Here is a 14,064-nt window from a genome sequence, read left to right as displayed (position 1 = left end):
AGCCAGAAACGCAATCTCTAAGGCAGGGACCTCGGCTCTGACTCGTGGACTTCAACTCCCAGAATTCCTGAGCCAGCATGGCTGGCTCAGGAATTCTGGGAGTTGAAGTCCACGAGTCATAAAAGAGCCGAGGTTGCCTACCCCTGCTCTAAGGCAGGGCTCTCCAACCTTGGCCACTTTAAGACTTGGGGACTTCAACTCCCAGGATTCCTTAGCCAGCTATGCTAGCTGAGGAATTCTGGGAGTTGAAGTCCATAAGTCTTTAAGTGGCCAAGGTTGGAGAGCCCTGCTCTAAGGAATCATTAGCTTAGAGAAGGACAAGCACGCAAGCGTTGGTGGTATAGTGGTGAGCATAGCTGCCTTCCAAGCAGTTGACCCGGGTTCGATTCCCGGCCAACGCAGGAACTGGCTTTTTTTTCCCCCCCATTCACACGAGCTTCAGTTTATCTCTGAACATCATAAATTCACTTTTCCCCCTGTTACACTGCTAATGCCAGACTAACCGAGGAATCTGCGCAGACAAATGTTCATCTGTCATTCGGAACAGAAGAATTCTGTGGCATCGTTAAAAAAAACAAAACAACAACTATGGTAAACAAAAAGACTGGGTTCGTTGATTTGTATTTTTATTCCATTTTGTACAATTACCTGGAATGCCGTGCCCGAAAACAGGCTAATTCGTCAACGTGATCAATTCAGTTGGGTGCATTTTTAAGAAATCTATGTCATTCTGAGAGTTGCCTTTGTTCCCCCCACCCCCAAAGGATGTGAAGATGTGCAGAGGGTTTGCAGAGACTTCCGAGGAAGTCCCAGTCTTATAATTTTGAACTCTAGAATAGAATAGAGCTGAAAGGGACCTTGGAGGTCTTCTAGTCCAGCCTCCTATACCATCTCAGACAGGTGACTGTCTAGTCTCTTCTTAATAATCTGCAGTGATGGAGCGCCCACGATTTCTGGGGGCTAAGCTGTTCCACTGGTGGATTGTCCTCAGTGTCAGGAAGTTTCTCCTTAATTCCAGGTTGCTTCTCTCCTTGATCAATTTCCAATCATTGTTTCTCGTCCTTCCCTCTGGTGCTTTGGTGAACAACCTGCCCCCCCCCCACACACTGCCTTGTGGCAGCCCCTCAGATAGTGGAACACTGCCATCATGTCTCCCCTATTTCTTCTTTTCTTTAGCCAAACTGAAATCCCGCAGCCGTTCTTCGTATGTTTTGGCCTCCAGGCCTTTGATCATCTTAGTTGCTCTTCTCTGAATTTTCCCCAAACTTCCTATAAAAGCTAAAGGTATTCCCCTTGGAGATTTAAAACAATTTTCTTAGTGGACTTTTGCCAATCAAAATTGAATGAGAAGACTTTATTGTTTGCTAATAGATAAAGATCTGGGATGAAGAGATTTTTTTTTTTTGGACTGAAATGGTTAGGGAAGATTTTTATGTATGTTAACGTGATATAAAATACATTAGAATACATAAAATACAATTTCCCTCTCTTCTTCCTTTCCATCTCTCCAAATAGATACGCATACAAATATTTTTTATTCCACTCTCGTTATTTTTATAAATAACTCCAAGGCAACAAACATCTCTAATGTTCCTTGTTTACCCTATTTTCCACACAACAACCCTGTGAGGTGGGTTGGGCTGACAGGGTGATTGGCCCAAAGTCACTTAGCCACTTTCATGCCTTAAGTCAGGACTTTATAGTCTCCTTTATTCTAGCCTGGTGCCTTAATCACTAGGCCAAACTGGTTTCGTTTAAAAGGAAATCATTTTCTTTTTCAATTTATCTTTTTCTTCCTCCCCTTCCCTTAATTTTTAGTGTGGGTGTTTTTTTTAGATTTTTCTTAACCTGTTTTCTTATCTTCGTATTCAATAACAGTTTTTAGAGAGGTTTACAAGAACTTCCAACTTTGAGGCTGAGCTTTTTCTGTATTCTTGTAGTCATATCTTAGGGAGGGTACTTAAAAAAATTTTTTTAATCAGACAGCATGTTCCAAGTGGCAGCGTGGGAAAGGGGGCAAAAGAAGTAAAAACAGCAGACTGTTGTGGCCCTTTATACGTCCAGCAACTGAGCTAACCAAGCCATTTGGGACACTGTTCCTCTTCATGTAAATCCTATCTACCATCATTATATTTAGAATTCACACAGGATGATGCTGAAGTGTAAGGAGTTAAATTTGTAAAGGGTTCATGAACTTCATTTGGCTAAGGTTTGTTTGTTTTTTTAGCATAGGGAGAAATCCAAATAAGATTGCTTAGGACAGAGGTCCCCCACCTTTTGGGCATCCGAGGAAAAAAGTTTTTCCGTGAACTGGAGAGTGCATGGGTTTGTATGCTGCCTGCATCCCATGGATGGGGCTTTGCTGGTTTGTGCAGACCAGTTGCTGGCATTCCACAGACCAGGGGTTGGGGAATCCTGGCTTAGGACGTAAGATAACCAGGACCGAAGCTTCCCCTCCTCAGTCAGGCAGCCACAAAAATATATTTATCAGCAAATTCATTAATAAGAATTTATACTTTTTTATGCAGGAACCTGGGCCTCTAAATAATAGTCCATGCAGAGCACTAGAGGAAGTTGCAAATTCTGCAACTTATGCATTAATAATAATAATAATAAGTTGGAAGGGACCTTGGAGGTCATCTAGTCCAACCCCCTGCTAAGGCAGGAAACCCTCTACCATTTCAGACAAATGGCTGTCCAGTCTCTTCTTAAAAACTTCCAGTGTTGGAGCATTCACCGCTTCTGGAGGCAGGTTGTTCCACTGGTTAATTGTTCTGTCAGGAAGTTTCTCCTTAGCAGTGGGCTAATGCTTCCTTAAGTAACACCAGCTGCCTACAATTAGTGCAGATTTGAGTCCCACCAGGCTCAAAGTTGACTCAGCCTTCCATCCTTCCAAGGTAGGTAAAATGAGGACCCAGATTGTTGGGGGCAATTAAGCTGACTTTGTAATAATGCCGCTTGGGGGGGCGAAGCCCTAATAAGCAGGCATATACATAGAATGAAGGCTATTGCTAAGCACATTGATTTGTGCTTTAGATTGTAAGCCGCCCTGAGTCTTCAGAGAAGGGCGGGATATACCGTAAATGGGATTAAAATAAATAAATAAAAAAATAGCTCTAGGTTGCTTCTCTCCTTGACTAGTTTCCATCCATTCTCACCCAAGTTTTTTTTTTCTTACAAAAAAAAACTCTTACAGGTCTTACAAGTCTTAAATAAGGAATCTAAGGACCCCCTTTCCCCCCCCCCAGTAGTTGCAAAACACATTACCGATCTTTTAACTTCCTTAGGTCAAAGCTCTTCGAGCTTTCCAGCTCAGGCTGTTTTAATTGGGTTTTACATGTTGCAGGGACTTAGTTTAATCTTTTTTAAATTGGTCTTAATTTTTGTACTAATGTTTTAAAAATTATACCCTGTAAACCGCCCTGAGTCCTTCGGGAAAGGGCGGTATATAAATTCAATAAATTAAATTAAATTAAACCTTAGGGAAAAAAAATTAGGTCAATTTATAGTCTTTGCAAAGCGGCCTTTTAAATCGGCTAGCTGCTGCAGCTCTCTTTTTTTGAGAAGTTAGGTGGCTCTTAAAAGAGCCTTTGGGTCTGGATGAAGGAAACTTGGCCCCGTTTACTTGGAGCTGGTGTACTTGGTCACGGCCTTGGTGCCCTCGGAGACGGCGTGCTTGGCCAGCTCGCCGGGCAGGAGGAGGCGAACGGCCGTCTGGATCTCGCGAGAGGTGATGGTGGAGCGCTTGTTGTAGTGGGCCAAGCGGGAAGCCTCCCCGGCGATGCGCTCGAAGATGTCGTTGACGAAGGAGTTCATGATGCTCATGGCCTTGGAGGAGATGCCGGTGTCGGGGTGGACCTGCTTGAGCACCTTGTAGACGTAGATGGAATAGCTCTCCTTGCGGCTCTTCTTGCGCTTCTTGTCGCCTTTCTTCTGCGTCTTAGTCACCGCTTTCTTCGAGCCTTTCTTGGGCGCAGGAGCAGACTTAGCCGGCTCGGGCATGATCAAATCCGAGACCAGACAAAACGATCCAACCAAAGAAAAAAAAAAACGAACTCTGGAGAAGAAACTCTTCCTGCCCCCTATTTATAGGGCCCGTACGCAAATGAAGGTGTTCCAAAGCTCCGCTTTTCATTGGCCGAGAAGAAGAAGAGCTCCACCCACTTCCGTACATTTCCTACGCAATGGCCGAATCCTTGAGAATCCGATTTCTATTGGGCGGCATAAAGCGCCTCTTCTCTATTGGGCGGTTAAAAGCAGGGTTTTTTTTCATTGGACGCAGAAGAACCTCGGCAGAAACTAACCAATAGGAAATGTGCGTTTACGAGCTCTTCGAGTGAATAAAATGAGGCATAACGGGCCACCAGAAAGCATTATTCTCCGGGCAAATTTTTTACCGCTGTTACTCTCGAATCTAAAATGTCCGGACGCGGCAAACAAGGCGGCAAAGCCCGAGCTAAGGCCAAGACTCGCTCTTCCCGCGCCGGGCTGCAGTTCCCCGTGGGCCGCGTGCATCGGCTGCTGCGCAAGGGCAACTACGCGGAGCGCGTCGGGGCCGGGGCGCCCGTCTACCTGGCCGCGGTGCTGGAGTACCTGACGGCTGAAATCCTGGAGCTGGCGGGCAACGCGGCCCGGGACAACAAGAAGACGCGCATCATCCCGCGCCACTTGCAGCTGGCCATCCGCAACGACGAGGAGCTGAACAAGCTGCTGGGCAAAGTCACCATCGCCCAGGGGGGCGTCTTGCCCAACATCCAGGCCGTCCTGCTGCCCAAGAAGACCGAGAGCCACAAGGCCAAAGGGAAGTAAAGCCCGGCCGCCCGGAACGACACCCCAAAGGCTCTTTTAAGAGCCACCCACCTTTTCCTGGAAAGAGCTTGTCGGCTTGCTTTAAGTGAAACAATATCCTGAGATGCCTTTAGCTTCCTCCACGGAAGCATTAAGGTGACACAATACAAGTAAAAAGCATCTTTCTTAGGCTCTAATCGCAATGAAAAGCGGACATTTATTTGAGTGATCCAGGCGAACAGATCTAAACTGGATACATTCCATCATTTTCAATTATACATTCCCATTTTCAATTTATCCAGGCCAGGGTTTGTTCCAAAGGTGGCTTTTTTTTCCAGAAGGCAACTGGAGTTTTCTTGGTTTTTCCTTGGAAAAACAAAACTTCGCTTCTCATCCAAGAAGTTTCCTTCGTCGCTTCTCCTCTAAAGTTCAACTGAAGAAGCTTCTTGGATGCGAAGCGAAACGTTTTCCAAGAACAAAAAATCAAGAGAAACTCCAGGTGCCTTTGGATTTTTATCAAGTCCCAGCGCCCAAGAAGCATAAAGGTTACCCAATACATGTAAAAAGCATGAAAAGTAGACATTAGCTAGCAATCCAGGTGAATAGATCTAAACGATACATTCCATCAAGTCTGGAGATTTTCAAATATCCAGGTCAGGGTTTGTCCCAAAGGTGCTTTTTCTAGAAGACAACAGGACTTGTGTTTTAAAAAACAAACAATTCATGCAAGAAACTCCTTTCTTCAATTCAACTGAAGAAGCTTGTTGGATGAGAAGCGAAATGTTTTAAAAATGTTCAAGGAAGACCATTGGCCTTGCTGGGGGGAAAAAAAACAAAAAAACCTCCGGGATTCCATCAAGTCCAGGAGCCCAAGGCAATTTTTGAAACCCAATTTGGATAGCACCGATCAAATACGTTCGGATTGCCCTGCATTGTTAAGACAATAAATGATAGAATTGTACATTTATTGAGTGTTCAATTTATAAACAGTAACTTTTTAAAAAAACAAGGGAAATGAAATAAACCATGTATCTGATGCATAAAAAGCTCTGGCCACGGCGGCAATTTCAAACTAAAAGAAAGTTGCTGTTTGGATGGTGCTGATGGCTTGATTAGCCAATCCCCTACTTGGCGGGCTTTTCAAAGTAGCTACTGTTAGTGGACAGTTTTCTTAATGCGGTTCAATTCCTTTCGAGAGCCTAGTCAACCAATCCGGTGACTAAGCAATAAAGCGCGTTTTTCAATAATACAAATTTTTTTTAAAAAAAAATAAACTAAACAGATCCTATTTTCTAAATAGATCCATCTTGATATAAGCTGGTTCTCTTTCGAAGCGTTGTGTCTGAAGATTTAAAATAGGACAGTTTTCGTCCCAGACATTAGAGTTTAAAAAGATCTCATGCAAGAAAGTTCATACTAATTTTGAAAACCACAATTCTATCCATATTTCTGCTTATTCAAAACACAGCTGTGCACGTACCAGAGGCGTCCCCCCCACCGCCCCGACAAAAACCAGGATCCTGTATGCTTGCAGAACATCGCCACCTTGTCCTACAACACTCAAAACTATTTAAAGCAATTAAAATGAACCTAGGAATAAAGCCAGAGCAAATGAAAGCGAAACGCTAAGGATTTGCACTTTACGTCAGAATTGGATTTTGCCGAATTTACACAAATAGGAATATAATACTCCAGTATTCTGGTTATAACACTTAGGCTAAAAAATTATGAAATGTACCAATACTGGGTATTTTAATCCCAAGATTTCACGCAGTCGTCTGAAAGAGTTTCGGGAAAGACAATAAGGACAATTGCCAAGGAAAGAGCTTGTCAACTTGCTAAGTGAAACAGTATCCCGAGGTACTTTTACTTTCCTCCACATGATACATACACATATAAAAAGCGTCTTTTCTTAGGATACAATTACAATGAAAAGTAGACATTTTGTAACGGATGTGATTCAGAGTCGAATCATCCTGGGCGTGGAAACATAGCCTTGCCAACTAAGGAACCGTGAGGAGGCGGAGCGAGAGAAAGATAATGTTTTCATGAACATCCAATCAGCGTCAAGACGAGATATTCGAATTTAGCCAATCAGGCTAAAGGCGCGGGCTATAAAAGAGCCGGCGCGCAGTGCCCAGGCTTCATTTCTTGGGAGGATTCGGCGTTGGCGATAGCATGGCTCGCACCAAGCAGACGGCTCGCAAGTCGACCGGCGGGAAGGCGCCCCGCAAGCAGCTGGCTACCAAGGCTGCGCGGAAGAGCGCGCCGGCCACGGGCGGCGTGAAGAAGCCTCACCGCTACCGGCCGGGCACCGTGGCTTTGCGCGAGATCCGCCGCTACCAGAAGTCGACGGAGCTGCTGATCCGCAAGCTGCCCTTCCAGCGGCTGGTGCGGGAGATCGCGCAGGACTTCAAGACCGACCTGCGCTTCCAGAGCTCGGCCGTGATGGCGCTGCAGGAGGCGAGCGAGGCTTACCTGGTGGGGCTCTTCGAGGACACCAACCTGTGCGCCATCCACGCCAAGCGCGTCACCATCATGCCCAAGGACATCCAGCTGGCCCGCCGCATCCGCGGGGAGAGGGCGTGAGGACCCCCACCCTGCCAGGCCGATTGGCACACCCACCAAAAGGCTCTTTTAAGAGCCACCACCTCTGCCTGGAAAGAGCTGAGATCCACGAACCGCTCGCGTGGAACTCTTCGTTGCGAACGTTATTTATTTATTTATCTATTTTAATTCCATTTATATCCTGCCCTTCTCCGAAGACTCGGCGGCTTACAATCTAAGCACAAATCAATGTGCTTAGCAATAGCCTTCATCCTATGCATATGCCTGCTTATTAGGGCTTTCGCCCCCCCCCCAAGCGGCATTATTACAAAGTCAGCTTAATTGCCCACAACAATCTGGGTCCTCGTTTTACCTACCTCGGAAGGATGGAAGGCTGAGTCAACCTTGAGCCTGGTGGGATGCCAACCTGCACTAATTGCAGGCAGCTGGTGTTACTTAGATTGAGATGTTAAAATGCTCCCAGTAATAACGATGGTTCTGAAACCCGTTTTGCAGAATCTTGGTCCAGTTTATAATTCTCCCATTATGCAGTTGTATCATTACTTTTGTGACAAAAGCCCAAAGGGGCTGGAAATCCGCCTAAAATCTAGAGATTCGTGCTCGTCTAACGAAGTCTGGAGTAAATATACCATCGATAGCTATTTGTGTCACTGGCTGGCCAGTAATAATAATAATAAAGTTGGAAGGGACCTTGGAGGTCATCTAGTCCAACCCCCTGCTCAGGCAGGAAACCCTATACCATTTCAGACAAATGGCTGGCCAGTCTCTTCTTAAAAACTTCCAGTGTTGGAGCATTCACCACTTCTGGAGGCAGGTGGTTCCACTGGTTAGTTGTTCTAACTGTCAGGAAGTTTCTCCTTAGTTCTAGGTTGCTTCTCTCCTTGATGAGTTTCCATCCGTTGCTTCTTGTCCTGCTTTCAGGTGCTTTGGAGAATAGCTTGACTCCCTCTTCTTTCTCATTTTAACTTTGCACCACAGTTTCGTTTTAATTTCCTGAAAATTGTTCTCAAGCAGCATCTTTTTAAGTTCCCAGTTAGCTTCCTTCAATATAACATTAGATATTGGATGTATTGGTGACCAAAAACAGTTCTTCCCTGAGTACTTGCAGGAAATTGTACTCTCGAGGAAGGGCAACAGGGAGTCCCAACGAAGGTACAGAATCGACAGAAAAGCAAGTGATTCTATTTCAGAAAGTACTTCTATTTAAAAAACAACAACAAGCAATTCTCTTTGAAAAAAATTCTTTGTGTCAGGAGTGGGATTCGAACCCACGCCTCCAGAGGAGACTGCGACCTGAACGCAGCGCCTTAGACCGCTCGGCCATCCTGACTCCCGTTCGGCTTAGTCTGAAGAATTACTCCAAATTCATTCTCTCTCCCTCCCTCGCTTGCAAATTTAGCTAGATGCTTCTGTCGATTCTGTTCCTTGTTTTTTCAGCCGCGGAAAGCGCTGCCTCTCTGCGAAGTTTGGTGGGAAATATTAGCCAAAGGAGGACACTTTAAAAAAAAAACCTACTGTAAGGTGTTTTCTCTCTGCAGTCCGAGCACGATCCTTTCGCTTGCAATCTCTCCAGAAATCAAATAAAAATATTAATTGCCGTTAGCAAAAAAAAAAATTGCCAGAAAGGCGCAGAAAAATAATGGCATTTGGGGTCGATCAGAAAAGGAGAGAGGGGGGAAAAAAATAAGAAATTAGCAGAGGATGGTTTCGATCCATCGACCTCTGGGTTATGGGCCCAGCACGCTTCCGCTGCGCCACTCTGCTACTTGGATTCCACTTCTTCTCCTAGGAACCTTTAAAGGAACGGATGCGACATGCCAGCAATGGCATTTCTCTCGCTTCGTTTAATCGAGGATTTCGCTTGAAATGTTGCAAAAGATTGTCTCCTTTCCTCCATTTCTTCTCCGTTGTTTCCCCCGCCAAAGGGAACACAGTCGCTTTTCTTCGGTGCCCATGAAAAAAAATAAACAACCCGCTTCATATAATAATAATAAGAAGAAGAAGAAGAAGAAGAAGAAGAAGAAGAAGTTGGAAGGGACCTTGGAGGTCATCTAGTCCAACCCCCTGCTAAGGCAGGAAACCCTATACCATTTCAGACAAATGGCTGGCCAGTCTCTTCTTAAAAACTTCCAGTGTTGGAGCATTCACCACTTCTGGAGGCAGGTTGTTCCACTGGTTAATTGTTCTAACTGTCAGGAAGTTTCTCCTTAGTTCTAGGTTGCTTCTCTCCTTGACTAGTTTCCATCCGTTGCTTCTTGTCCTGCTTTCAGGTGCTTTGGAGAATAGCTTGGCTCCCTCTTCTTTGTGGCAGCCCCTGAGATATTGGAAGACTGCTATCATATCCCCCCTCGTCCTTCTCTTCATTAAACTGCACATACCCAATTCCAGCAACCGTTCCCTATATGTTTTAGCCACCAGTCCCCCAATCATCTTTGTTGCCCTTCTCTGCACTCTTTCTAGAGTCTCAACATCTTTTTTACATCATGGTGACCAAAACTGGATGCAGTATTCCAGGTGTGGCCTTACCAAAGCATTGTAAAGTGGTATTAGCACTTCACTTGATCTTGATTCTATCCCTCTGTTAATGCAGCCTAGCACTGTGTTGGCTTTTTTGGCAGCTGCAGCACACTGCTGGCTTATATTGAAGTGATTGTCCACTAGGACTCCGAGATCCCTCTCACAGTTACTATTATCGAGCAAGGTACCACCTATACTATACCTGTGCATTTGATTTTTCCTGCCTAAATGCAGCCCTCTGGATGCTGTTCAGACTCAACTTCAACCCTAGGATCACCCGCTGGGGTCGCGGATACCAAATTTAGATTGGAATGGATCCAATCTAGAAGTAATGAGAAGTTTCCTGGCGGCCTGTCTGAGGTTTTCGTTGTTGTGAGCATTTCTGTTGAAGATTGGCAGCGGGGGTGGGGTGGAGGGTGTTTGGTTTTTATTTTCCCCCCTTTGTTGGGTGGTTGCAGCAGGTTTTGGTCACTTCACATGACCCTGGGACACTGTGACCATCATAAATAGGAATCAGTTGCCAAGCATCTGAATGTAACTCACAAGACCCTGGAGATGCCGCAACATTGCAGCTGATCGACGCTTCTTCTGGGCTCAGCAGAAGCGCCAGGATCGGTGCTGAGCTCCAGCTGGAGCCTGGCACTGATCCTGGCGCTTCCACTGAGCCCTGACAGCCCTGCAGCTCCAGCCGTCTCTCGCTCAGGCTTGTGCGTTGCTGCCCCCGGTTCAGCTCATTCCCCTCCCCCGCTACCACTTTTCTAGGATGGTCGCGTACCACCTGTCAGGTGCCAATGTACCACAGGTGGTATCTGTACCACTGGTTGAAAAGCCCTGGTCTAGAAGACCTCTAAAGTCCCTTCCAACTCTGTTATTCTGAATTATGTACTTAAAAATCCCTGTTAAGACATTCAACGAAGAGCTTTTGGTAACGTTCTCAGTGTCTCTTGTTATTCTTTATATATATATATATATATATATATATATATATATATATAATTTTTATAAAATAACATTCTTTACTATTTAGCAAACAGCATATTGTCTGGATTGATGTGTTTAAAAAACGATCAGTAATGATTAGTTTTCTATATTTTCCTAATCAATAGGCTAGTGCACAGGTCTGCAACCCGTGGCTCCGGAGCCGCATGCGGCTCTTTCAGCTGTCTCCTGTGGCTCCCAGTCCTCTGCCACGTGCAGTCCAAAAAAAAAAAAAAGTGGGACTAAAAAAGTTCAACCAATCAATTCAAATATGCAGGGTAGGTGCATATCCCGCCTTGGCTCTACTCTTCAGTCAAACCCTGTTCTGCGCATGCGCGTATGTACGCACATGTGCACACATTTTTTGCGGCTCCCAGTTTTTCCTTTTGTGAGGGAACCGGTTCCTAGTGGCTCTTTCACTGTTTCAGGTTGCTGACTCCTGGGCTAGTGTTAATATGTTTCTTGCATCTTCACTTCACCCGATAGTTTTCTTCTTACTAATTCATATTTAATGTTACATAGTACACATCACGTTCCTTTCTCTCTAACTCATTTTTCTTGCCATTGATAAAAATTGTCCCATGTTCTAAAATATACTGAATCTTCTTTCTCTTTTATCTTCTGTCGGATTCAGGGTGTCCCAAAATGTCTGTCTGCCTACGCAGAGTTTATTGTATTTATACAGTTTTAACAAGCAGGAAATAACACACAGCAAAAGCATTGTTTATTGGTGTACTCCCCTAGTCAATCTTAAAGAAATCCGAACATCCCAGCCAGGGCAGAGTCTCTCATATCTAGCTGGTTCCTGGCAGTCCTTGGCAGTGCTAATTGGAATGAGCTCATGGACATGTGGATAACAGGATACTAAGGCAGGCAGTTTGCTGCCCACGGTCCCTTCATATCCTTGACCTCCATCTCTACAATCTTCAATGTCAATCTGTCCACATCTGCACAATCTTAAGATTGTCTTACTTCTTGCTCCATTGGTAGGTTTTCATTTTTCCAATATTGAGCAAATACTATTCTTGCTGCAGTTAATACGTGTAAAATTAAGTATATAGGCACATTCTTTCTCATAGTTTCCTACTTTATGCCGAACAAAAACAAATCTGGCTTATAGTCTATAGATTTTTGAATCATTTTCTCTTACCATATGTGTATTCTTGACCAAAATCTTTTAGCTTTAGGGTATGTCCACCAGGTATGATAAGAAGTACCTGGTTGATGTTTACATTTCCAACACTTATTAGACATATTTTGAAACATTTTTGCTAATCTCACCGGTGTTAAATGCCATCCATAAAACATTTTGTATAAGTTTTCTTTATATGTTGCCATTTTTGTTATTTTGACGTTTCTTTCCCATAAGCTTTGCCACTTTTCTAATTCTATGTTATATCCAAAGTTCTTTGCCCATATTATCGTTGCTTCTTTTATTTGTTCTTCTTCCATCTTTAAGCTTTGTTGTTGTTGTTAGTTGTGAAGTCGTGTCCGACCCATCGTGACCCCATGGACAACGTTCCTCCAGGCCTTCCTGTCCTCTACCATCTTTTGGAGTCCATTTGAGCTCACGCCTCCTGATTCAGTGACTCCATCCAGCCACCTCATTCTCTGTCATCCCCTTCTTCTCTGGCCCTCCACCTTTCCCAGCATTAGGCTCTTCTCCAGCGAGTCCTTCCTTCTCATTAAGTGGCCAAAGTATTTGAGTTTCAGCTTCAGGATCTGGCCTTCTAAAGAGCAGTCAGGGTTGATCCCCTCTAGGACTGACCAGTTTGATCGCCTTGCAGTCCGAGGGACTCGCAGGAGTCTTCTCCAGCACCAGAGTTCAAAGGCCTCCATTCTTTGGCGCTCAACCTTTCTTATGGTCCAACTTTCACAGCCATACATTGCAACTGGGAAAACCTCTTTAAGCTTAGCCAATATTTATAAATGTTTTTAAAATCAATTTTTCATCTGTTTTCAGCAATATCTGTCTTTTATCCATGTTAATATAGCTGCTTGATAATATAGCATCCAATCCGGCAGTCCAAGTCCTCCATTTTCTTTCGCTTCCTGTCTCTTGTTATTCTTATTCCTCTTTATTCCTTTGGTATGAATAGTAACATGGTCCTTCAAACGCTGACAAATATCTATATATGCACTTGATCATCCTTTTAGATGCAGGGTTGGCGTTAAAAAAAAAGAAAACCACTTAATCTCTCTTCTCATGCATTCCCACTGATAGAATCTACACTGGGTGCCCATCTGGGAAGCTGGCAAAGAAGCTGGGCGGCATTCACACGACAGGTAAAGCCACCCGTGGGGGGGAACGTGTGAAGCCTCGGGAGGCGGAGATGCGTGTTAGGTGGATTCGCTGTTGGTTGGGGTTGGGGGAGGGGGCCGCGAGGGTCGTAGATCTGCAAAGCCGATCTGTCGAGCGATGCGAGTTGAACGTGAGAGCACCGACTTTTTGCGGCTGGGGGGGGGAAAGGAGCGTTTCGGTTGCTTTTGCTAAAAGAAAATAAAACTCATCGACGAAGGTGGGATTCGAACCCACGCGTGCAGAGCACAATGGATTAGCAGTCCATCGCCTTAACCACTCGGCCACCTCGTCGCCGACGCTTTCTCGCTTCCGCGTATTTCTTTTTCATGTGGGAATCGTTGCAAAAGGGCTTCTGCGCGTTTGTTTGTAACACATTTGGGGAGATGGCCCCGTTTTGCCCAAAGGAAGCCGTAATTCTTGTTGTTGTTGTTTTTTTTCGTTTTGGTTTTGTTTTCTCAAGCAGAAAGCCCCGCGTTTAAGTTTTAGCTCCTCGTCTGGTTTCTACCGCTCCTCTGCATTTAAACTACGCGAGTTTATCGTCTGTATTCCTCATAGATTTATAGAAATATATACAAATATATAAATATATATAAGTATATAAACCGAATAAATAAATAAATAGATAGATAGATAGATAGATAGATAGATAGATAGATAGATAGATAGATAGATAGATAGATAGATAGATAGATAAATAAATAATATACAAGATCAGGGAAGCTGTTTTCATAGCGGGTTCCATAGTGTAGTGGTTATCACGTCTGCTTTACACGCAGAAGGTCCTGGGTTCAAGCCCCAGTGGAACCAGTTTGCGGGTTTTTTTATTTGCTTGAAACGGAACAGAAATCCCATTTTTCTAACGGTATTTCTACCCTCGAGTTTGCTCGAGTTGGGGGGGTGGGGGGGAAAAC

General features: G+C 44.6%; 3 protein-coding genes across 3 annotated transcripts in view; 2 read left to right on the top strand and 1 right to left on the bottom strand.

Annotated features, from left to right (window-relative positions):
• Positions 1-3,538: 3,538 nt before the first annotated feature.
• Positions 3,539-14,064, bottom strand: part of LOC308676034 (phosphoribosylformylglycinamidine synthase-like) — a 76,289-nt gene continuing 65,763 nt past the window's right edge. Inside the window, exon 30 of the mRNA XM_081341740.1 lies at positions 3,539-4,008. Coding sequence (XP_081197866.1) covers positions 3,622-4,008 — 387 coding nt within the window. The 3' untranslated portion in view covers positions 3,539-3,621. The remainder of the gene's footprint in view (positions 4,009-14,064) is intronic.
• On the top strand, positions 4,420-4,809 carry LOC308676006 (histone H2A type 2-C-like; the record flags this gene model as incomplete). Its single annotated transcript, XM_081341697.1, has 1 exon — positions 4,420-4,809. One exon carries the CDS (start codon positions 4,420-4,422, stop codon positions 4,807-4,809), a length of 390 nt encoding a protein of 129 aa, XP_081197823.1.
• LOC308675979 (histone H3.2) lies at positions 6,967-7,778 on the top strand (the record flags this gene model as incomplete). The annotated part of the gene is made up of 1 exon (XM_081341670.1): positions 6,967-7,778. One exon carries the CDS (start codon positions 6,967-6,969, stop codon positions 7,375-7,377), a length of 411 nt encoding a protein of 136 aa, XP_081197796.1. The 3' UTR covers positions 7,378-7,778.

Source organism: Vipera berus (assembly GCF_964194415.1).
Source record: "Vipera berus genome assembly, chromosome: W".
Lineage (NCBI taxonomy): Eukaryota > Metazoa > Chordata > Lepidosauria > Squamata > Viperidae > Vipera > Vipera berus.
This window is presented reverse-complemented; position numbering and strand designations above follow the sequence as displayed.